The sequence below is a fragment of the Cupressus sempervirens genome, chromosome 7, assembly GCF_028749045.1.
Source record: "Cupressus sempervirens isolate cs-2001-9-10 chromosome 7, ASM2874904v1, whole genome shotgun sequence".
Taxonomy (NCBI): domain Eukaryota; kingdom Viridiplantae; phylum Streptophyta; class Pinopsida; order Cupressales; family Cupressaceae; genus Cupressus; species Cupressus sempervirens.
Window position 1 is genome coordinate 891,851,353 of NC_143124.1, and position 26,284 is coordinate 891,877,636.

Genomic DNA, 26,284 nt, shown 5'->3' on the forward strand with positions numbered 1-26,284 from the left:
TCTTATCACAATCTTCTCTACAAGGATCATATCTAATCATAAGATTGCCAGATTGCCAGGATCATATCTAATCATGAAATTGTTGCTATTTCTTTGTATTGTCCGATGAAGCTTTATTGGGCTATGTTGCAAAGATTGATGGATTCCCACGACAATGCTCTTCCTCTACTCCCACGCCAATGCTCTCCCATTTCTAATTCTCTCTCCAAAAATGTGTTGATCCAGTCTCCATTAACAAGGTAGTCGTGGACGAGAAAACGCTCATGGCAGCCCTGTTTGTTGTCAAACGGCAATGCCGAAACCATGGAGAGCCAACAAATTCCGATGGCGAAAGCTGCTCATCATCTCCACCTCGATCCAAAAATCGTCGACAGAACACTTCTTCATTCTCTTCACGGCGATCATCTACCCACTTTAATACAAAATTAATTTCTGCCCAAATTTATTTTTGCCCTCTAATTTTTCACATCTTCATTGGGTTGGATCGATTTTCTTAGTAGTCCTTTTTTTTCTTGGTGAAAAATTCTACCGAAAATAGCTTCCTCGCGCCATGACATATGTTCAACGTGTTTTTTGTAAAGCCCCCTTTACGTAGATTTTGCATGCTCCTTAATTATAGTTGTATTATTACCATGGTTACGTTTCCTTATCATAGTAAGCCACTCTTCTCTTGCAATGCACTCCCCACTTGATATATTTAGAATATGAGGTTCTTCTTCACCATTTTAGTATTTATTTTGGGGGTCTCGTGTCTTTTTAATGTTGGAGCGCATTCAATAGAATTTTGCACTCTTCGATTGTGGGACAAAAGATTGTTTTTTATTTTTGTTTATCTATATATTTGGATAAGAATGGATTGATTTTATAGAACAATATTTTCGAAATATGTTTGTTCAGTTGTTTGTTATTGTGTGTTTGGATTGGCTATGGCTATAATAGCCATCATTTGATAATCTTGACTTGTAGACTGTTTTGAGCTATATAAGCTATAATAGCAATGCCATTATTAAGTGATACATTTTCCTTATTTTATTTAATATGCTTGATAGAGCTGGAAAAAGTGACATCATTCTTGGACAAAGGTCACTTGTAAGGGAATAGAAATGTATACTATTGTCAATTCACTTATTCTTCACTTATTCAATTTTGATCAAATTCAAATTCAAGTTGACAAGAACCCAATTATTCTCTATTGTGGTCTTATGCATCATTGTTTTTCTTAAATAAATCAATTCTACTATGTATTTCTAGATATCCTGTGACAATCTTATCAATCTTCAATCCTGTTACATATTGAGATTTTAATTTATTCACACAAGTTTTAGACCAAGTTGAAGATGTATTTGAAGAAGATAATGATTTATGGGAGATGGATAGCCAATACAGCAAAACTTTTGAGAGGCTTTTCTCCACCATTGAAGCAAACCCTTTTCCATAAAGAATAAACTTGTGCTTGTAGAGAAAAATATCATAAGAAAGATAAAAATTTATGATATCATAGTATTACACATACATGACTTACTAAATAGTACATAAGTCTTTTCAAGCATACTAAACTCATACTTCTCCTTCCCACTCCCTTCATTTCTAGTGGTTCGAGCTTCCATGATTAACTATTAAAAAGTTAGAAATAAAAACCTAAAATCATTGATTGATTGTAAATTTATGACTATAATTATAATCACTGGGAGGTAATACTTTTATTTTTGCAATAAAGAAGGAATGTAGTTGTATTTTTATTAATTTTTAAAATGACAAGGAAAATATATAATACAACTTCTCCATGATGTGGCAAAGAACCTTAATAAAATGCCCTTGTGCAATATTGAAATAAATTTGGAAACAAGTACCACATAATGATTTCCCTTAATAAATTTTAATATAATTTTAATTTAAAAATATATATACATTATTTAACTTTAATAAATTTCCAATTATATCAACAATCTTAAATTTCTACTATGTTAATGTTTTTTTATTGTTTGAATGACATAGAATATTATTATAGTCATTATAAATCAAGAATATGATCATATCAAATAAGGTCTTGATTAAAAGTGAAATATTCTTGAAAGAAGAAGACTAATTGAATAATTTAAATGAACATAGCATGGATATTACACAACTCTCAACCAAAATGAATCTTGTCAGTATTCTATTCAAGTTAAAAAGATTAACAAAAAAATAATATTCCTATACTATCCTTTCATCAATTGATGTCAATAGGTGTTAATAGCTTTTAATTGGTCTTGTATTAATGGGAGAAGATTAATAAACTATTTTTTAAATACCATTTTTTTCCAACAAAATCTTAATCATATAATTTAGTAGAATATATGCTATCTCAATATCATACAACTTACATGTTTCAATGTGCATGCAAATCTTATCAAACTTTTAGCTACGACATTCTCATTCTCATGGTTACATGTTAAATACTCGACTTTATGTAATATTGAGTGTGTGACCTCATGAGAAGTTTTGGCTTTGTTAGCATCACCTGGACATGCAATAATTGCTTAATTGTTCCATTCATTTTTATGATACATGGGTTCTTGTCAGCCACTACTCATGAAACATGGGTCAATGAGCTTGACTCAAAACCTCCATATTTGAATCATGATAAAAATATCACAATTTGACTTGCTATGGAAAAAATATCCTATTTATCAATTGATGAGCTTAAGGAGCTTTCTAGTTAATGATTCCTAAGGGACAAAATTTACTCAAGACCTTTCCTTTTATACACTTCCTTATGTAATATGAAGCTTCATTTATGATTTTCAATCCTTTTGTATTTACAATTGAAAAAATATTTCAACAAATGGACATTAAAGTTGTACAATTTCTTGAATCTCTAAAGAGATTATTCATGTATATAAGCCTCTATCTTATATAAAATATTAATTCTATGCGAACAATTTAAAATCTTTTCTTAAATTCGACATCTCTACAATTTTATTTTTAAGTAAAACCTATCCACATACCCCTTGCACCTCTTTCGGGTACAAGTACTAGTTTTATAATAGTTATGGTAACAGCTATACAAAACGACTAAGATTAAGAATGATAAACTTAGGCGGCTCTGCAAGATCACAAATTCGATCTTCCGTTTAATTTTATAATGAATATTTTTGTAGGATGACGTTTGGCAAAACTTTTCTCGACTAGTTGCTGTATCCACCTGGATAATCGATCTGTCTGATTGCCGATTACGTAAACATTTAATTTTTCGTTTTTTTATTGTGCATAATATCATAATATATGGAACGAGGTTGCTGCTAAATCCCCATTATCTTGCATGGTGTTTCACCATACTAAACCAAAATTTGGGAAAAAACTAATTAAATTCAACCTGACTGCAAAAGCCCGATAATGGGCACAACATTAATCGAGACAAGTAATTAAATTTATTATAGAGGAAGATCATTGGCATGAGATGACATGATGTTGTGTTATGATTTCATTGAGAGGGTGCTGAAACTTGGTTATCGAGAAATATGCTACTTCCACAAGTCACTTCATTATGCACTAATGAAAAGGTATTTTTATGCTACTTTTCATTCCTTCTCTAATGTGATAAGGCATATATTCTTAATGGCGCCCACAAAATCAACAGTCGCAAGGATCAAGAATTATGTTCTAAGCCGTCTTCATGTTCTTCCTGATGTTAGACCTAAGACAATAGGTCTTTACTAGTTCTATCAAACCTTGCTTCCTCAAAAAGTTGGTTTATACAGCTTTACTAAAGATTGTTCTTCTATTGTCCTTACTAGTTTTGTCAAACCTTGGTTCCTCAAAAAGTTGGTTTATACATCCTTACTTCAGATTGTTCTCCTATTGACCACGGTTGAGAGGATTCACAAGTGGACAAGTAATCCATCATACTTTGGGCAGCACTTATAACATGCAATGAAATTATAACCAGAAGTAATGACTAATTTAACCTACGGGAGATATCAAACATGAATAAAACTTGAAAAGGAATTTAAATAACATGCTAATATATAATAATAAAATTATTGTAAAGTGATATAACAATACGTTCCAAAATAATTGAAAATTACTTTCGAAGAGTATTCTAGATATGCAAACATAATTAGAATCTTATGCACGGTACAAAGAAAGGAAAGATTCTTACTATTTACATTTAGCAATTGGTATCCACTTATCTTTTTCTATATCTGTTTTGCATTACGGGGGGACAGAGAAGATATCACCGTAGCGTTTATCCACCCAATGTTAGATCGATGACAAATCCCCCCTTGCTCACTTCCTCCTTGAAGCAGGTCTGGACCTCTACAAGGTATTAACATGGTTATGTCAAGTCATATGGGAACTAGTGAACGACCCTACAACCATGGTCAGTCACACCCTATAGCTACTGCTATCTCAATATGACTCCTGATTAGGACTGAATTCAGAGTCTTAAAAGTTGACGGGCACAAGCACGTGGTTAGTGCACCTTGGCCAAAAATTAACTCTACATGGTATCATGTTGTCAAGTTCTCACCCTATCCGACTTCCACCCTTAAAAACACTATAGGCTATCGGTAAGCTTATGGAGAAAGTTTTATTTCTTTTGTTTTCTATATGTTCCGACATTCTAGTCTTGAATTTGAACGTTTTGACCATTCTATCTTGGTTTTTTTAATTAGCTGCTACTGAAAATAAAACAAATTGTTGTATGCTTAACAATGCTATACAACATGCATCTCTTATGCCTATATGCTCATCAGGAGCTACATCTATTCCCTTGAACAGATTTACAGCCACCATGTTAAGGCTACCACAATCATTTCATATAAAGCGTTACTACTTAGAGAGTGTTTGCATCTGCTCTAATTTTGACAGCAGTGGTTTGGTAGTATATATAATCCTTAATTCTAACTCAAACCCATATTTGAATCTTGTTTTAGCAATAATACATGTCTGTACATGATTTCAGCTTTTGAGTGGTAAAAATTAGTGTCTTAGGGAAACCCAGGAATGAAGTGTACCGTTTAAATCTCTTTCCTTTCTTTTGTTCTGATCTCTATCCACATTACTACAGGAATAACTATCATACACCTCTATTTCTTTAGAAAAATTGAACTGCTCAATACAAATCCAGATTCTTGAATTACTTTACTTGGAACAAAAATTCTATATTTTTAGAGCTCTTTTGGAACAAAAATTCTATATTTTTAGAGCTCTTTCTAAGATGGATTAAAGCCCTGCTCAACAGTAGGAAAAATATCCCCATTCCTTAAGCTCAAGTTTCATTTTAAACTGAAACTTGAGCTCAAGGAATAGGGATATTTTAATATAGGGAACTGTAGCACTGAAGCTATTTCTTATTGGTCGAACTGGAAACTTAATATTCTTTCTTACATGCAGCAAGAAACTATTTCGTGTAACTCAGAAGAGTCTATCACTTCCAGCGTAGTATGCTTTTATATCAAACTTACTATCAAAGAAAGAAAGATATATGAAGACTTATTCATGCACGGTTCTTTCTGAATAAAACTTTCCCAATTCTAAACTCAGAATCTGTATTTATACTGCTTTGCATACATAGTTCGTCACTACTAATTACCATGAGAAGCAGTTTTTAAGACACTTATGTGCCTGTGATGAAAGAGTCAAAGCTTGGACTAGAGAAAAGAAGTGCGCTGGCTGCTGAATCTCTGAATAAAAAGAAGGCGATGACTCCTCCAAGACATCAGCTGCAGAATACTATCGCTGCTAGCTATAACACTGAAACTCTTATCCTAATCTCGTTTCCAGCTATAAACTTCCTCTCTTGTGCGAGAATCCAGAAAAACTCTCTGCTTATTTTCTTCCTAAACTACCAAATGCCGTTCCGGTTCAAGAAAAGAAGCTCCCAAGAATGAGCTCCATAAATTCCTTTCTAATGAAAGAACAGAAAGGAGGAGGAATGGTGCGTTCACAAAACCGTTCTCAATATCGATAAGTACCAATTCTATCACATCTAAGTTCGATGAGTTGGCTCTACAATCTTGCCACTATATGCATCGTGGTTGATGAACGGGACTTGAGCACATCCACTTCTTTTAAACGCTGCAGAAGGACTAGAGAACTTTCAATAATATTTCCTCTAGCCAAGGCATTTAACTAAAGTTTATTGATTTTCAAATGTTTCCAAGGTGTAGAGAGTCCATGGGTCAGTATTCATAACATTATTATGCCTTCGAATAATTCTAATTTCAAAATTCTCTTGCCATTTAAAGAAGAGACTCACTTCATAGTTCCTGTCTAATGCATAATGGTTGTAGATGTGTAGATAGGTGAGAATAAGGTTAAATAATTCTAAATTAACATTGTGAATGCATTAATTTTTGTCTAGAAATGCACTTGTGATCTGATAGGATGAATCATATTTTGTTGTTAAATTCTCGTCCTAGAAATGCAATTGTGATATGAAAGGATGACTCATATTTTTTTGTTAAGTTTTCGTGTAATATTATTATATGTTTGGGCATTTAAGCCCAATAATAAGAGGCCAAAGTCCTCAACTATGTATTATTTTCATCTTGATTATCAAATGGAAGTCACACTATTTTTAATCATTAGATAGAGATAAATAGCAGTATAGAACAATAACAACATAAACATATATGCAGAAGAAAAAATGACAGATAATATACAGAAGGAAGAGGAAGAGAGATAAAATAGTAAGATAGAGTGATACCAACATAAGTTGTGTGTGTGTGAGGAGGTGTGTGTGAGAGAGAGAGAGAGAGAGAGAGAGAGAGAGAATTAAATATAATTTTTTTTTAATAAAACAAATAGTCAAAATAAAATCATGGTTATAATGAAAAATTAAAATATATTATATTTTAATTAATGAAACTAAGAATTTAATTTTTATATTAAAACTCACATTTGTATAAGAAAAAATTAAATGTATTGAAATATAAAAAATATTTTATAAATAAAACTAATTGTTTAATTTTACACAATTAGAGAAAGTTTACTATTTAATGTTTTGTATTTTCATTTTTTTATAAAATTAAGTAATTTTTAATTATGAAATAATATCCATATAATTTAATATGGACATTTGTAAATAATAAATAGATGTAATACATATAAATATGATGTAATAAATAAGAAACATAATATAACTATTTAATTTTAATACATAGTTTATAAAAATTTAATAATAATTTACGTATCTTTTAGCATTAAATTATTTCTTTTTTATGGTTATTTCCTTTAGTATTTTTTTTAATTATAAAATATAATTATTAATTTAATATTAAAATATATATTTAAGTTTTATATTTAAGTTTTAAATATATTTATACTAAATGATAAATTGTTTAAATATAAAATATTAATAATAATAAATGATATAATTTACAAATTGTAACACTTATCAATTATACATATTACAAGTACTATTATAAAAAAAAATTAAAAAATAATACTGTTTAATTTATTTTTACAAAAGTAAAATAATAGTAATAATTTAACTACTTTTATTAAAAAATCAAAGTTTTAAAAAAATTATAAATTCAAATACAAAATATAACATATTGAAATTATATTGCTATTAAGAATTAATATTGATTAGACATGTTGTGTGAGGTGGAAGATAAAATGATTGAAAAAAAAAATTTATCAACTTGTCACAAAGATAAAGTTGTAATTAATGCATTCATTAATGCAAGATAAAGTTGTTAGAAAATACTTGAATTTTTGTTGAAGAAAACTAATTTTCTCCCCCACCAAAAATAGTATGAACCAATAGAAAGAATGAAAAATGTGATTTATAAAATAATGAAAAATTAGAAAAAGATATAAACATTTGAAGTTTCATATAATATTTTAAATTTTTTGATTTGATTAGTTAGTGTTAATGTGATATTAGCATGACATGAATGCATAAGTATTCCTGCTTATGGCAAGAACTAATAATATACTCGAACAATGAGCAAAGGTAGGTGGCATCCTATAATATTGAATTGTTAATTGATATCAATTAACTTATGATTATTCATTATAATGAAATTTTAAATGTTTTAATGTTTACTAAGTAAAAAAGTGCATGTATATATGTTTGTAGAAATATGCATTTATATATATGTAATTAATTATGAACCATAGTACCTTGTCCATATATATATATCCATTTGGTAAGGTCGTAAAATATTCTAATGGAACATTGGCACTAAGATTATCACCTAGAGTACCCAAGAAAGGATGGTCCAACATGATGCAAGTCAAAGGCACTACGATTCGAAGACTACATCAAAGCAACTAAGAAACATCAATAGATGACACCCCCCGCCCCCCCCCCACCGCCCCTCCCACCAGCCCCCAAGATCCTGATACAAACCTACATCATCTTAGTAGCACTAGTCCAATTCTAATCAATACTTACCAAGTTTCTGTAATCCAAGCAGCCATGATCATAACCATATTGCACACCCCCCCCCACCCCCCCACATGCCCCTTCCAAGTGATATCTCCTCCCACCTTTCTTGGAGGTTGGATCGTCCCTGCATCCACTTGTTAAACCAATAGTCAATTTGGAATTGTGACATTCCGAGATTGTGATATATACATATGTGCAAGATAAACAATTACATTACTTCCTAATAAAAATGAAATCGTCATGTCATTCCACATGTAATATCTGAACTAATGCATCATGAAAGTGGGAGATAAAAGCAATTACCATAGAGAGTATCATTGAAAATCAAAACCTTGTTTTCGACTTCCAATACTGCATCAGTAAAACAAAACCATGGTTTACATATACCAAAAATCTTTCAGTGCATCAATTCAATAGTAAACCATTGTTTTACAGAAACCAGATACCAATTAGGATGTCAACATAACCAAAGCATTAAGAGTATGAGCAATCAGAAGGGATGTGACAACATTTGGCTCTTGAGGCAAGTAGCTTTCCTAGATGTAGACAAGTGTTGAAGATCGCCTTGGGGTTTAGAATTAGACAGTGGGAAAGAAGGTAGACGAAGGGGAAAAAACCAAGATTGAGAATGATGTGTTAGGTTACATTAGCACAAGTAGATTGGATGAAGCCAAGGTATCAAAGAGGTTCATTGATTACGTCTTTAAAGAACTAGAGAAAACTTGAAGTTGTGCATTTGGATGTTGCATATGTTGGGGTGGTTGAATGAAATGAACAACAATTACATAGCTATTCAAGAGGTCATGGTGAAAATTGAAGACAATGTTGGAACCTGGTCAGTCAATTGAGAAGCACATATCTCATGTCACCTAATCTCCCAGCAGTGCAACTATGCTTTCGACAATGACAAACTCGTTTATGCTCCACAAAGACTCCAAGGGTGCAAAGGAACAAACAAAGGTGCATCTTGACCACCACATTCAAACTATTATGCAAAATGAAGGTAAAATATATTGCTCATTGATGATACTAGGAAATGTGCTAGGTGTAGAGTTCCTTGATGGTGTCAAGGCAATAATGTCACCTGTTACAATGAGTATTTCACAGGCAAGTCCATGCCCTTAGCATGAATCATACTGGATGTGCATATCTTGGTGGGGATTGGCTTGTTTAAATTGCCATCTCCATACCCTACCTAAGGACGGCTGCCTTCTTCACCAAGTTCTGATCCTATTCTACTTTTTTGCAAATGATGTTATTATGTTAGCCTACTCTCCAAAGGGTTTGCAAAGATAGTTGGACAGCCTTGCATCCTTTTGCGAGTTGCAACATTAGCCAATTAATTTGGGAAAGACCAAGGTGATGGTCTTCAATGCATTTAAGACTTCTCACCTCCACTTCTTCTTCAGAGGTTTGGAGGTGGAGATCTCTTCCGCATGCACATACTTGGGTTTCAAGTTCTCCAACCCCACTTTACCATGAAACCCATTTTTCTACCATGAATAAATAAGGGGTGTGGTTCATTGGCCCTCCTCAAGTGACAATGTTTCTAGCACCACATCCAAGACACTTGATCCAAGATCACACTTATGGATACACTTGTGAAACCTATTGTTCGCTATGATTCGATGGTGTGGGGTCCTTCATTGCTAGATTCTGATTGGGCTTCTAGTGAGCGAGATATGATTCTCCTCCTTGGGTGCATCATCTAATGTAAGAAATCCATCCTACACAACATGATTCTTGCAAAGTTTGAGGCTCATCCCTTCAATCTTGAGGTCATCTTTGATTTGGTTTGGTATCTTCATCACCTTTAGGGCTTTGCCGATTCGGGTGATGGGTGAAAAAGATACCTTTACCTTGCCTATTGCTCGTCTAAGTCTATCACTACTTCTCTTGCCTCCTCTAGTCGGGCTCGCAATTGATTTACTAAGACTTCGACCCTTCTTTGGTCCATTGGGATTGAGTTGGATCACCTCCCTTCCAATACTCTTTTGATGCCCCACCTCCCCTCACATCTTCTTCCTCCCCAACAAGAGCTGACTAGGTGCATCAAAGATGACATATACAGGTAGTTCATTCACACTATTTGGATTAAACCCCATGGGGGTCTTCGCCCTAAGATAGCTTTTTATGCAAACTTTCTAAAGCTAAAGGACAGACTCATTGCCTACCCTTCCTACTTATCCCTCCACTAGTCACATTCCCTTTGGATCCCCCTTGGTTCTTTCATAGTGGGATCACATCGGCTCCGATGCAAGATTGACCATCATATTGACAAAGTGCACAAGATCTGTCAACTTTGCAGCATCCGGGAGGTTCAGTTGGAGGAGCACTTCACTTCTTGTTGCCCTTTATATTCGAGATCAAAGGGAGGTTCTATTGCCTCTTCAGATAAGTGTGGTTGCTCTCCACCTTCTTCAGATATACGGACCAGAGGTGCCTTACCCTTTATCTTTAGGAAGCCATTAGGCTCTAGGACCACACACTCCAACACCGACATCCTACAACACCTCAACCCTACCAGCCCATTACTTCCATCTACATAGGGCCACACTCAACACGCAACACCGTGTGTCAAATTGGCCTAGCCTCTTATTTCATATCTGTGAAGCCTAGAACAAGCTCCTATCAGCAAGGACCTTTCTCTTCCAGAATTACTCCAAAGCAGCCCAGGGCTTTGACTGGTCCTATTGTTTATCCTTCAGTTTTGAGGTTCTTCATGGTTGTTCAGATCAGTGGGGTTCGGAAGGGTTTTCTTTTGAACCTCTCTCTTTGTTTTTGTTTTGATTGTTGTTTCTTTCTTTAAGCCCCATTTGGTGTTCCTGCTGCGGGCTGGCCCTTTTTACTGTTCTTGGCAGTCCCTTTGACCCTTGTCTCCTGATTTATCGTATCTTATCACCAACACCCCTGCCCCTCCCCAACTCGACTCTTCGACATAATTCCATGATGGCAATTTTTGCTCTTTGCTAGGAATTATTTGGATGATAATGGTTCTAGGCTGTTGCAATTTGCCTAATACAATTTAGGTGCATGCCACAACAGTTGTCATAGTTTTTTGCATGTTGGCTGCAATAATAAACAGAGATTGTTTTTAGCTACAATTTAAATGGAGTTGTTGCAGATTAATCTGTCTTTTAATGGATAAAGTCTGGTGAACTTCTTGTAACCAGAATCCGTGTTTTAATGTTTTTGGCGGCCCCTGGGTGCCTAAACCCAGATTTACTCACAAGAAAAAAGATAGATTGTTGCTGTATGCTGCATTCTGAAAGCCTTACACCTAAAACTTCAGGATAATATATAATATATAAATAACTCCAAGAATGCATCCCTGCTTCACTTCTATATAAATGAAATCCATAACTAGTCCTCATTTATACAAAGTGTAATATGGAATGGAAAAAATGGGTATCAATCAAGGGCATTCGATTTTCACAATCCATAATGTTGACTATTGCTGTTCTGGATTAGATTGTGTGAGAGATGCTAAAAGCTTACACAATCGAATCCAGAAATGGCAACAGTCAAATGGATACCATCCACATTTAACAAACTTGTGCACATTCAATTCTGGATATGGGAAGGTGGCAATATCTCAATATTGTGTTTTGCCTGCTCTTTCCCTTAAGAACAATTGACAGAGTAACCCACACATTGTTGTTACTTGGTAAACCTACTTTAAGTACCATTCAACCAAAATGACTATGTACTAATTAATTTTGTATTTGAAATTTATTCCTAAACAAAGCATGGAAAATTAACTGCCTGGAATATAACACTTGGATTAACAGATAGTGTGGTCAATAAATTAGTATGTAAAAATAATCATCATGAGAATTTTAATGGTGAAAAACACGGTGAGCATCTCACATGAAGCCATCATGCTTAAATGTGTAAATCTCAGCTCTGCAAGAACAGTACAAACAGAATAAGAACTAGCCCAGCGGCATTTCAAGCATTCTAAGAACATCCTTGAATTCAAATTCACTGGGTTCTCTGTTAAACTGCTCAACCAATTTGTATCTTGAATCGTTCAAATAAAATGACTGCAAATTTTCAAGAAGCTTGCCTGCCTGCAGTAAAGAAAAAAAAAAGGAGCTCAACGCAAAAGATATCTAACATGCCACAAACTTAAAAGTTACATATATTTCTAATAAAAAATGATTAAAAACCACATATACCTCTTCATCAGTAAGCTTGCTGGTAAAAACAATATCTCCACGAACAAGAACCAAACCTTTGCTTTCAACAAATTCTTTATAATATGTTACAGTGATATATGGGGAAGCTTGAGTTCCTCTTGCCTTGTAATCCTCAAGACCGGTGAAAATAATATGAGGCATTTTTGCTGTTCATTTTAAATAGATCAGTTTCATTATTAGGATATGATATTGACAAGCATACACATACAGCTCAGGCTTCCATGTTGACGTAGAAAGCAATGGTGCTGCTTTAAAAAAAAAAGATTTCAGAGAACAAACAGAACATAGTTACTTGTTTGCACCTTACATCCCACCATTTCATTTCCTCTTTTTATCAAAAACACCTGATTTAGAGATTTTAAAAATTTTGTTTCAATAAAAAGATAAAATAAAGTAATTCCTTCACATTTCTGAAAACCCTTGCTGCTCTATCAGCATAGAGATATTATGTGAATCAAGGGCAAATTTTTACCCAAAAAGGAAATAAATGTTGCTTACTATACACTGTAAAAAGAAAAAGAGATAAGTGATGAGAGCTATTTATGTCCCATTTTATGCCACATTTCAACCCATTTCATACACCTCTATATCTATTATTTTATCCCATTTTCCTATCAAATCATATCAGTTACGTTGCTTATGATTAAAATTTAAAATACATAAGAGGTATTTACTATTTAATATAAATTTATGATAAAAATATTGAAAATAATTATTATATTGTTTTTACTAATCAGCATTTGGAAATAAATATTAGAATTTACAATCAACAATGTTGTGATATTGCTATCAGGATTTCACTGTATGATTTTTGAGTTAAACTCATTGACCCATATTTCATGAGTAGTGATTCAACATGAATCCATCTCTCATGAGAATAAATGGAACACTTAGCACTCATTGGATCTAGGTGATGCTCACAGCAGTGAAGCACCGGGACTTCCCGGGAGGTCACCCATCCCAGTACAACTCCAGCCTGAGCGCGCTTAACTACGGAGTTTCCTCCATGGTTAAACCCAAAGCTTGCAACCCCATAATCTGTATCATTAAGTCCAAATTTACTCATCCTAAAAATCTCCCGGTGAGGAAGCGTTCTGAAACAATAGCAGGTTGAGCACTTAGCAGTTTGTGTGAAATGTCCTCTTCATTTGAACAGGGCTAAGTATGGGGCCGGGGTGTTGCGCTCTATTGCTCTATATGTAAAAGTGTTCCATTTATTCTCATGAGAGATGGATTCATGTTGAATCACTACTCATGAAATATCGGTCAATGAGTTTGACTCAAAAATCACACAGTTAAATCCTGATAGCAATATCACAATTTGACTTGCTGTGGAAATTATCTCCTACTTATCAATCAACAATGTGCTTGCTAGATAAGTGAGAGAAATTGAATTTCTTTCCAATTGCTATTTATGTCCACCACTGTAACAAGACTGTTTTTTATATGCATTCACTTCAGCTCATGCTCAAATATTCCCAGTAAAAAATATGCCAGATAAAGACAGTCAGTTTTGCGTTGTAATTTGCAGGCAAATTATGATAAATCACAGAACTCCAATATATGGGTTTTGTCCAAAACAAGTCCTCAATCCCTCGCAGTAAAATCCTCAGAAAATGAAGAATCAAAAGAATATAGGTGGTTTTCTGAAGGCAATGTTTTCTAATTTACTGTTGTGGCCAAAATTCCTCATTGCATGATTATTATATTGTTACGAAATATCAGTATATTGTTAAGAAATAAATTTATTATCTTAAACAAAGAGTGGTCACAAGTCATATACTCTTTCTTAAAAATAAAACAATAAGTCTCAGCCATAAAGACTGAACTGTCATCATCAAAAGAGATTTTATGTTTCATATGTCAAAGCCTCTATAAGCCATCAAATATTCAAGAAAGGAAGAGAAGAATGTATGAAATCACATTATTTAGAAATTCAATAATGTTGTTCTGAGTTGATCTCGAAAATTTTCTGATGATTTTCTTCAACCTGCAACTGGTAGGAAGGTGACCAACTCTTCAGCTGTTGGGTGAATGTATTAGTTTATTTCTCTAAGTGTGTCTTATTATTTCTGCATTATTTGGATTGGTTAAACTGTAAACATTAAAGATAGCTATTGTAATTTGTGCAGTTGGTATTTCATTTCAAATTTTTTTCATATTTCAGATGTAATTCTGTCTTTGTATTAAAGTCATTGTTTCAGAGTTTGTTGTAATTTCTGCACAGTTCCTGTTGCCTGAATAGAATAGAACAGCTCCTGTTGTCAAGAACTGATGGTTCTTGTCACCAGTTTTATTTCAATTAGCAATAGGTTTATTTCAATAAGCTGCACTTCATAATCACTCATCTCACGACTTTCACCCCTTTGTGGCATATAGCTCTGATACCTCTCATAAGTTTACGTTCTGGACTGACAAGTATAGACCAAAATGAAATTCAATATTAAGCATCAATTCTATTGCATTCTTTGCCCCAGTGTTGGCCTATCAATAAGAACATAAGTGTCATCCTTTCTACTTTGGGAAATAGCAAAAAGAAATGTATTGGCATACATCGTTAACATCAATACAAAACTTGCTGAGAAATTCAGACATTTTCATCTCAAACATAATGATGTGGCAAACCTTGAACAAACATTGTTGTATACACAGCTCCCTTCCACAAAGGAATGACAAAATATAAGCTGCAGAAAACAGAATGATCAGTTCCAACAAGCATATAGCATGAAAACCATTCTGCATGTAGTTAGGAGTGAAAATGTTTACCAGGAACTTGTACGTTCTGCTAACAAATAGTACTGCTTGCTTGTCAGAACTGTGCTTATATGACCTCTTCCAATGTGATACTGTAAATATGAAAAGATGCATTAAACCTTTGTTAGTTGATACTGCAGTCAATAAAAAACATTCAGTGGAAAACATATTGACAGGCCCTTGCAATACAAATATACAAAAAAAGCTTAAGGATATTTTCCATTATTTTTTAAAGTTATACTGCTACAATCTTCTTGAAAATTTGAAAGGAATAAAGGTACCAAAGATTCCATTCTCTTCTATGCAAGTAGCTTATATTTAATTCCACAGAAAAGAGTGAGGAATGTCAATTGCATCCGTGTTTCTTTCAGGCAGCAAACAGGAAACAGATGTGGGACACAAATGAAAACTAGGGAGATTTCAAAAGTCATCTTGGTAACAAGAGAGATGCTGGAAAAAAGAGAAATAGTTAACCTGCTTCATTTTCTAAGTAAGACATTGACATGAGAGCACATAATCAATCTGGTTTCAAAGAGGAAATCAACTTGCCATGCATTATTCTTCTACATTAGACTTATGAGGTATCTACCAACTTCCATATCAGTGTCTACACCTGACAAAGAAATGGTGGCTGCAATGGGATGGAATAAATATATAAAGATGCCAAAAGCTGATTTAGAGGTTGAGGGATCATGGGGAAAAGATTTCCCATAACTTAATATTATGAGATTTCACTAAATATAAAAAAAGGAGAGAGATGGTCTGCATGTATGTTTGGTATATTTATATTTTATGTATTATATGAAGAATTAAGTACTAACAAAACTAATGTTGTACAATGATTATACTAAATGGTATATATATTATTATACATGGAAAATATCTACATATGAAAATTTAATTCATCACCAATTTCACATTAGTGTCTATTACAATTATATATGTGGCATATAAAAATACAAAAAATATTATAGAATTCAGTTAATCTTGCAAATTATATTCTTCTGAATCGGAAAAGAAACCTATTTCGTAAAATTTTGAGATACCCAAATCAAGCAACCAAACCTATAAAATCACGGCTTAACATCCATAAATAAATTATCTCTGCAAGCACCAATGCCAATTGACACGGAATAAAACATTTTTAAGTTCAGCAAGTCATATGATCCAAGAGAACCTTCCACTTTGATGATCTGGAATCTCAAGTATACATGTTCATATTGTGAAGCTCTTACTCCTCTAAGGTTATGTGTTGAGTAACATGGATCATTTTTTGCAAATGTACTAACATTGTCAATGTGATCGATGTCTTCCAAATGCAGATTTGAAAACTCATAAATATGAGAGGAGACATTGTTGGACTAACCACCAACGTTCCCCTTCGGGATTCGTGACATGGCTTAACCGCCTCATGTGTTCTATAAGTCTAATGGTTGTATCGGGCATTGACAGGTCGATCTTTTAGTGCAACAGCAACTCTAACTTGTAACAAATGGTATCAGAGCTTGGTCGCGGGTTCGAATCTCCTCGGGTAATGCTAAGGGGGGGATTGTTGGACTAACCACCAATATTCCCCTTCGAGATTCGTGATATGGCTTAACCGCCTCTTGTGTTCTATAAGTTTAGTGGTTGTATTGGGCATTGACAAGTTGATCTTTTGGTGCAACAGCAATTCTAGCTTGTAACAGACATGTCTCTATAGTTAATCATCATTAGTTAATATATTAATTATATATATAACCATATGTATAGCTCATCTTTAAGCATATATGTAATATTAATATGTTAACCATATATGTAATATATTATTATATTATTATATAATAATATGTAATGTATTATATATATATATATATATATATATATATATATATATATATATATAAGATATTTATCTTAAAGATGATGTACCATCAACAAGTTATCTCATGATAAAATCAATCCAACAAAAGCTACAACCTTAACACTCCCTCTTAGCTAGGGAGGATTTATAGAAGACATTATGTACTCATGAATAAGAAGAGATATCATCTCAGTATAATATTCAATTCACTATGAAGCTAAATTTTTCACCTTTCATAACACACAATTAAAGCAATTTCCATAACTTTAAAAAAATACTGCCTTAAGTATGGTCTATAGTAGTAACTATGATGTCCAGCAAGATCCGGCCCAAAGAACCATAACAAGTTGGTTATCATGGTGTCCGGCAAAATCTGGCCCAAAGAACCCATAACAAGTTGGTTATCATGGTGTCCGGCAAAATCCAACCCAAAGAACCATGATAACAAGTCTACCATTTATAAGATTGCCACCTTACAATGGTTACCTTATGTCTGTTCGTTATCACGATTTCCAGCACTCTATGACAACAATTTAATGAAGTCTACCATGATAACAGGTCTACCATTTATAAGATCGTCATCTTATAATGGTTACCTTCTGTTTATATATGTCAATGAAAGATAGTCACCTTTCATTACATATCATATGTGAAATAGTAACCACCACGAACCCAATCAGAGAGTGGTACAAAAGTTTTCACCTCAATTCTATCTCATAGAAGAATATTTTAAAATAAATTTTACTTATAACTTCTCCTGATAGAGAAGATATCATTCACAAAGGATTGCATCTCAAAAAAATTCCCACTGAACAATGATCCTGGGAAGTCAGGTCCTCTAGTTACTCCCTTAGAGCTCTCTTCGCCTAAAGGATGTTTGTCAAACTCCCTCTAAATCTAATATCAATCTTCTGACTTTCTGGTGACAAGTTATAACTTCCTCATGATGTATACATGGGTAGGCCCATTTAAAATCATGCAGTCACACCATGTATTTTTAGACTCCCTCTAAATATTAACCTTTTGAACTATTATATTGTCTTTGAAGAAGTGTCAGACTCCCTCTTAATGTAAAAGGATACTCATAATCTCAATCATTAAAGATATTCACTTCAGGATCCTCACTTCATAATCTCAATCATTAAAGATATTCACTTCAAAATCCTCACTTTATCCTGATCATCAAATGACTAATGAATCCTTGTCTACACAATATTTGGTAGCATGTGTAAAGTACCAACCTTCTTTTCCTGCAAGAATTTCCTCAACCATAAAAGAAAAAAGACCAAGGCAAATGAATTTTTACAATACATATAGAAATAAAATTTAAGAGAGAATACAAAGAGTAGATACATGTAATTCTCAAAGACAACAAATACTTATCTCCACATGAATGGAACATCTTCCCTTTAAAGATGGTTCAAGTGAGAATAGAACATTGTTTATCATTTACCCCCAACAATGTGAAGTTCCCACTTTTATATTGTCAAACAATTTTGTATCAATTATGAAAACTTATTTCTAAGTTCGAACTTGCTCTTTTCGTCCATTGAAGGTCCAAACATTCATTTAGCTTAATAGTAGAAACAAACATGTCCTTCCAAATAGATGTTACTTCTATTTTAAGCATCAATTCGACTTTTATTTTATGTCTACCATCATCAGATATGTACGCTTGGGATGCTTGCACTGCACCATTTCAAGATTACAAATGTGGCCATGAACTTGGAACCTGATAATAATGTTAAAAATCTTTGTGATCAACATTGCTTGGACATGGAAAATGGGATTGTTGCACTCTACCCGTACACATCCACTCTTTCCATTTCTGAATTTTGAGTTGCAGACTTTTACTTCTCACTTCTCATAACCACGACAAATTGCATTCACACAATTATAAAATTTGAGTTTTTTGTTTTTGTTTTTTTTAATGTCAGAGTGTGTACAACTCATACTCACTTTGTTTGAATAATTCTGTAGACTTATATGTTGGCAATATTACTTCTTTGATCCACTTGCCACAGGCTTCACAATGGCAAATGTTGTATCCTCCAGATAATGCTTTCCTGTTAAGATTGCAGTCCTCCCAAGCCAATGTAATTTTCTAAATCTTTATAATTATGAGAAATTCATGTGATGAACATGAGATTCGTGAAGACTGACTGATTATTATTGATTGCAGGAGTATTTAGAGCAAAATATGATGGGGCAGTTATAAAGGCAGTAACATTGTAGTTACAAAAATTGTAAAGCAAATACAATGATAAATCCGATAATAGCTATGCTAACAACCGCTAGGTGAAGTAAATTGCATGAAGAAGAGATAATCTGCCACGAGGTTGTAGGAGCAGCCATAGGAGCCCATCGTTTGATTTAGATTATATCTTCTACAGTTTGATTCAAATTTATCTCAGTTACCGGATTCGTCCATATACCCACGGATCCAGATTCGGGTCCGGATCCGCGCGTGGATCCGGGCAGGATCTGTAATCCTGCCTGTGGCTCCGTAAGGATCCGCACCCACGCGGATCCTTACGGAGCCACAGGCAGGATTACGGATCCTGCCCGGATCCTTGAAGATCCACGCGCGGATCCATGGCAAGGCCCAAATAAAGAAGCAACAAAGTGGGCCCAACTTCATTTTTTGATTTTTTTTTTCCTAAAGGCCCTAAACCTTAAAAACGACCCTCTAAATCACAATGCAAGTTCATTTACTCTCTATTTTGCTCTCTCATACTTGCTAGTTTGAAGTAAAGTGCTTAGATTCGAAGGAGATCGGTTGTGGAGCTTCAAATACCTTGCAAGAAGTGTTTAAGGTACGCATTTCAACCATATTTTTAAGTTCTTTCATAGATTATTGATTTATTTTTAGTTTTCCAAATTTTCAAGTTTTTGTGTAAGTGTGAAGCATGGTTTTCTTTCATTTTTTTTTTCTAGATTGCAAGAATAGAACAATGAGTAGTCAAGGCTCAGTGGCTGGAGGTGGGGCTGCATCACCAAGCTTCAAAACTGATAAAGGATCTCCTTTATGGAGACACACAACAAGAGTCGCACAATGTCCTGGGGGTGGGGCATACATATGGAAATGTAATTATTGCAACATACAACATAGAAGCTCCCATTCCCGAGTGAAACTACATTTTTTGGGCCCTACGGGGGAAGGAATTCACATGTGTCAGGGTAGTGATAAGAAGGGATTACCAGCTGCACAAATAGCAGCGTTAGCAAAAGAGCAAGATGATGCTGATAGAGCAGTTGCAAAAGAAAAATGTGGTGCTTCCAAAAAAAACAAATACACCAACACCATCATCCGATCAAACAAACACAAGAACACATCTTTTTTTGCCTATGCCAACTACAAATGATGAAGATGAAGACCATCTCCACTCACCCGCAATTGAGGCCCACTAGATAGGGCATTCCAAAATGAAAAGAGAGACATTGCTGATCACAAAATTGGACATTGTTTAATTGCAAATGGTGTTTCATTTAATTTTGCTAGATCACCTTATTTTAGGGAGATGGTGGAAGCAATAAATGATGCACCCCATGGTTACAAACTGCTTGGTTATGAGAAGTTGTGCACTACCATATTACATCATGAGAGGAAAAATGTAGAGGCTCAACTTCAACCAATAAGAGATTTTTGGGTTCAATCAGGTGTGTCTATTATTTCGGATGGGTGGAAAGATTGTAGAAACCGTCCATTGATCAATGTTATTGCTGCATGCCCTAAGGGGGCAATGTTCTTGAAGGCAGTTGATTGTGAAGGGCAAGTGAAAGATGCAGAATTTATTTCACGCATTCTCATTGATGCCATAGAGTCAAAGGGTCCTAATAATGTTGTCCAAGTGGTCACGGACAATGCAAAAGTTTGCAAGGCTGCAGGGATAATTGTAGAGTCTAGATATGATCATATCTTTTGGACACCATGCACCGTCCACTCTCTCAATTTAGTGATGAAAACAATTGGCACCGAAATAGATTGGGTGAAAAGGATATATGAAGAAGCTGAAGAGATTCAAATGTTTGTGACAAATCACCACATGTCACAAGCAATTTTTAGGAGTTTCTCGGACTTGGAGTTATTGAAGGTAAATTTGTATATTTAATATATAATTGAATATTATTGGATTCCACAATTATTAATTTTTGTTGTTGTTTACATTAACATGTTTTAATTTTTAAATGTATTACTAACTTGAGTTTAACATGTTCTTAGGTTGCTGAAACCTGCCGTGCCTCTCACACAATCGTCTTGAGACGACTTGTGAAGGTAAAAGAAGCATTAAAGCATATAGTAATTAGCCCCCAATGGGGCGTTTGGAAGAATTCCAATACAACAAGGGCCTTAAATGTGAGAAGAATGATGCTAGATGAGGATTGGTGGGGTCTTGTGAGTTATGTGTTGGAAATCACCGATCCAATAATGGCAATGCTTCACTTCGCAGATAGTGATGAGCCATGCCTTGGGGATATTTATGATTCCATGGATAGTATGCTGGAAAAAATTAAAATGGTAAGTTTTACGCTCTTTTACAACAATTTTTTATTTGAGAGATATCTAGATTCTAAAGTTTAAATTGACATATTCACTAATTATAATTATTATTCATATTTCATATCCTAGGTCATACAGAGGAGGGAGAATGATCCTAAGGACACCCTTTACAAGAAGGTGGAAAAAATTGTTCATCATTGATGGAACAAGATGACCACACCTTTGCACCTCCTTGCATATGCTCTATCCCCGAGGTACTGTAGTTCTTATCAAATGTTTGTGCTTATTTTATCCAATGTTTGTGCTATTGATATTTGATAGTGTTCAATTGTCTTTTGTTATCCCCAGGTACTATAGTGCAGATGTACTTCGCCTTCCAAGTAGAGTGCCACCATTTAGAGATGCAGAGGTTGCAAATGGGTATAAGAGGGCACTAGCTAAGATATTCCAAGATCCAGAGATTGGGGCAATTGTGAGGAGTGAATTTGCTGCTTTCAACTCAAGTGAGGATTTCCACCCTATTGCCATAGCAAACCAAAGCGTACCTCCAACCTCTTGCCATAAAGGTCCTATCCCAAGTAAGTTTGTAAAATTAAGCTTAAGGTTAACATTCTCAATTCCTTGAATTTATTATTTAATTTATTTATCTTGATTGTTGTATTGATAATTTTTAATTTCTCTTTAGGTTGCCAACTCTTCTGGAGCTGAGCGGAATTGGAGTACTTACTCCTTTATCCACTTAGTCAAATGCAACCGGTTGGCTCCAAAAAAATCATAAGACCTTGTGTTCATTCACAACAATTTGCGCTTGTTGTCATGGAAGGATCCTAAGTACAAGAAGGGGCCCGAAAAGCTTTGGGATGTAGCACCCGAGACTCCTGATTTAGATATGACCATCCAGGATCTTGCTAGATCCACTTTGATTGATGTGGTTGATGAGGAGGAGGATTATGAGTTAACAATCCCCTCTACTACTAGTGGTTTGGGTCCCTCTACTGATACAAATGCAGCACTTGCAACTCATCAGTAACCCTCTAATGCGGATTTTCTTGAAAATCCATTTGATGATTAAATCAAAAACTTTAGTCTTGACTCTTGACTCTTTTATGAGTAAATCATGTTACAAACTTTAAGTTTAATGATCTATATTTTGAATGTTACAAACTTTCACTTTCAGTAATTCAATGTGAATGTGTTGATTTTCTTTATAATCGTGAAAATAGATTAATTATCAATGTCATTGATCAAGTATACTAGATTCATAGATTCATGCTATGAAATGATTTAGTTTTAGAATTATGTATATTTCTCTTATTTTTCAGTATATATATATGTGTGTGTGTGTGTGTGTGTGCACGCACGAATCCTTCACGAATCATAATTGGGGAAAAAAAAAATTCCAAATCCACGGATCCGATTCACGTGCCTGAATCGGATTCGTGTCACGAATCGGCAACTAAGAAATTTATTTATAGGTTTCCTCCATTTGTTTCTGATAAATTGATTTTAAGTGAATGGCCCAAACAAAAAATATTCTTCTAAAAATAGGATGCAAAATTGACGTATTTACATAATATTCAAAAATATGTATGTTTTCAGAATGTAATCTTCATCTGCAACATTTCTACTTAATTCACGGAAGATAATTATTTCAGAATTATTCTGTGAGAATAGAACCTCTGCAACTTGGTCTATCACAGGTAGTAGACAATGATCGATTTTTTCATTTTTTCATTTATAGCCCATGAAAAAATAGATCATTATTTGAAGAAATTTTTTGGTCTTCGTCCATGCATGCTCTTTAGATCTACCTTCTAGTTTGTAAGACTAATTTGAAGGAACTTATCTCCGATACCAAATTGAGTAACATGGATCTTTTTCTGCAAATGTACTAACATTGCCAATGTGATTGATGTCTTCCAAATGCAGATTTAAAGACTCATAAATATGAGAGGAGACATGTCTCTATAGTTAATCATCATTAGTTAATATATTAATCATATAAATAACCATATGTATAACTCATCTTTAAGCATATATGTAATATTAATATGTTAACTATATATATAATATATTATTATATAATAATAAAATAATATATAATGTATAATATATATTATATATAAGATATTTATCTTAAAGATGATTTACCATCAACAAGGTATCTCATGATAAAATCAATCCGACAGAAGCTACAACCTTAACATTATATAATGTCAACCATTTTCTACATAGTTGTTTTACAAATTTTACAGAGATTGATAAAATGGAGGAAGTGAATGATTAAAGGCAAGTGGTTGCAATTCTTGTAACTGGCAAGACACGTTGTAACAAGGTTATTCTTTGAGAAACAGGATTCAAGAATAATCCCAAATGTAGAAATTTTGTTCCATGCATCTAACCTGTAAAGATTCTGCAAATTTTGTATCCTTTGAGTCAGACTTTTACTTCAGTCCTTGATAGCTAAGAATGGTCTTCTAATAATCTGAATATTGAGGAAGTTGACACTTATATATCTGATCCGAAATTATCTACTTCTGCAATATATCAGTATGATTATATTTCTTGAGGATATAGCTTTAATTGTGTAATATGTGAAGAGCACTGAACTTCTCTAATGCCGAGACAATAAGGAACAATCAACCTTGATTGAATGGGAGTATTTCTGATATTAATTACAGTATATTGATACTTAGAGGAGTAGATTGAATTGTTATCGTGTGTCCTCTAACTGCATCGATAACCTCCCTATATAGATATCCTTGCTAAAGGGTATTTCCCTCAAAGGGACATATCCCTTTCTAAACTAGCATAAACTAATTTTCCTATAAGTCAGCAATTTGAAATATAAACACAATAACATCTAACTAACAATGTGTTAGATTAGTTAAGGATTATAATGTTACTTCTTGAGAAGTCACCAGCTCCTAAGGAAAGTATTTAATCTAATGCTAGCCTAATGATATATTAGGGTAAGAAGGTCTAGTGCAATCTACAATTTCAGACCTATATATTGTTAGGTTAAATACCTAACACTCCCTCTTAACTTGATAATCACACAGAGAGATATTATATCTAGCAACATCAATACAGATGAATAAGCAAGAATTAATACTCTATATCTGTCTGAATCTTCTTAGTATGTGTCATCATAGAATACATGATACAATGTCATATTACTAAGCCTGTGATATGACAAATCACTTCTACTAGTGATAATATGCAGGACAAATCTGAAGAGTAATTTAATCTCTTCATTTATCCAAGTTGTGATTCATAGAAACTGGTATTTCTATATCACAAGATCCTAAGTTTAAGATCTACCAGAATACAAGATAAACCTAGAGAATACTAAAATTCTTCCTTTATCCAATTTATGACTCATGAACATAGCAATGTCAACATCACAATACGATGTAAAACTCATCTAGACCTTAGAGTAAAACTCTACTGTTTAGTACATTATCTAAGAGATCATCATCTCTCATAATGTCTTTTATACAAGTGTTCATTATTTTAGAGATCGTCACCTCTTTAAATAATGAATACAAACGGTGGAGCCCATAACAATCAATAGCCTGACAAAATAAAATTATTTTATTAATAATTAAAAGAGTACAAATAGATTACAACTCAACCATACCAAATCTCCTCCTGAAGTGTTCTATCTTTACTCTAGATAGAGGTTTGGTGAATATGTCTATTCTCTGATCTGTAGTGCAAATGTATTCTAATTTTATAGAATTCATGTCTACCACATCTCTTACATAATGGTAAGGAATTTCAATATGCTTGGACCTGTCATGGAAAACTGGATTCACTGAAAGCTTGATGGAGCTCTGATTATCACAATGAATAATCGTAGGATTCATGGCTTGCCCAAATAACCCTACAAGTAACTTCCTTAGCCAAACTGCTTCTTGAGAGGCCATCACTGCTGCAATGTATTCGGCTTCTGTGGAGCTTTGGGCTACTGAAGACTGCTTTCTGCATATCCAAGATATCATAGCTGATCCCAAACTGAAACAACATCCTGAAGTACTTTTTGTCTTTAATACTTCCACCCCAATCTGAGTCGGTGAATCCATGCAAATCTAAATCAACCTTCTCATATTTGAGTCCAAAATTTAGAGTGCCTTGTAAGTATCTCATAATGTGTTTAATTGCAACTAGGTGAATCTCCTTTGGTTCCCACATAAACTGACTTAAGGCATTAACTACATAGCAAATATTCGGTCTTGTATTTACTAAGTACATAAGGGACCCAATCATCTGTCTGTAGAGAGTAGAGTCTATGGAAGGTGATTCTACTGCTACTTCCTTAAGTTTATGTAGACTAGTCTCCATTGGAGAAGACATAGGTTTGAAATTCCAAATTCCAAATCTCTTTGAAATGTTTGATGTATACTTCCCTTGATTAAGTATGATATTGTCAAAATTTTGTCGTACTTGCAATCCTAGGAAGTAATGGGGAGTCCCAAATCTTTCATCTCGAGTTCTCTAGTTAGATCTTTCTTGCACTGATCTATGAGATGATCATCACCTGTTATTAGTAAATCATCGACATACAATATTAAAATTACCATATCATCTTTATC

General features: G+C 33.9%; 1 protein-coding gene across 1 annotated transcript in view; it reads right to left on the reverse strand.

The window, feature by feature from the left end:
* Nucleotides 1-12,148: 12,148 nt before the first annotated feature.
* Nucleotides 12,149-26,284, reverse strand: part of LOC149550365 (ATP synthase F1 complex assembly factor) — a 43,844-nt gene continuing 29,708 nt past the window's right edge. The window contains exons 2-5 of the mRNA XM_089793395.1: nt 15,355-15,434; nt 15,214-15,272; nt 12,568-12,734; nt 12,149-12,459 (exon numbers count right to left, since the gene is read on the reverse strand). Of these exons, the coding sequence (XP_089649521.1) occupies nt 12,322-12,459; nt 12,568-12,734; nt 15,214-15,272; nt 15,355-15,434 (444 nt within the window). The 3' untranslated portion in view covers nt 12,149-12,321. The remainder of the gene's footprint in view (nt 12,460-12,567; nt 12,735-15,213; nt 15,273-15,354; nt 15,435-26,284) is intronic.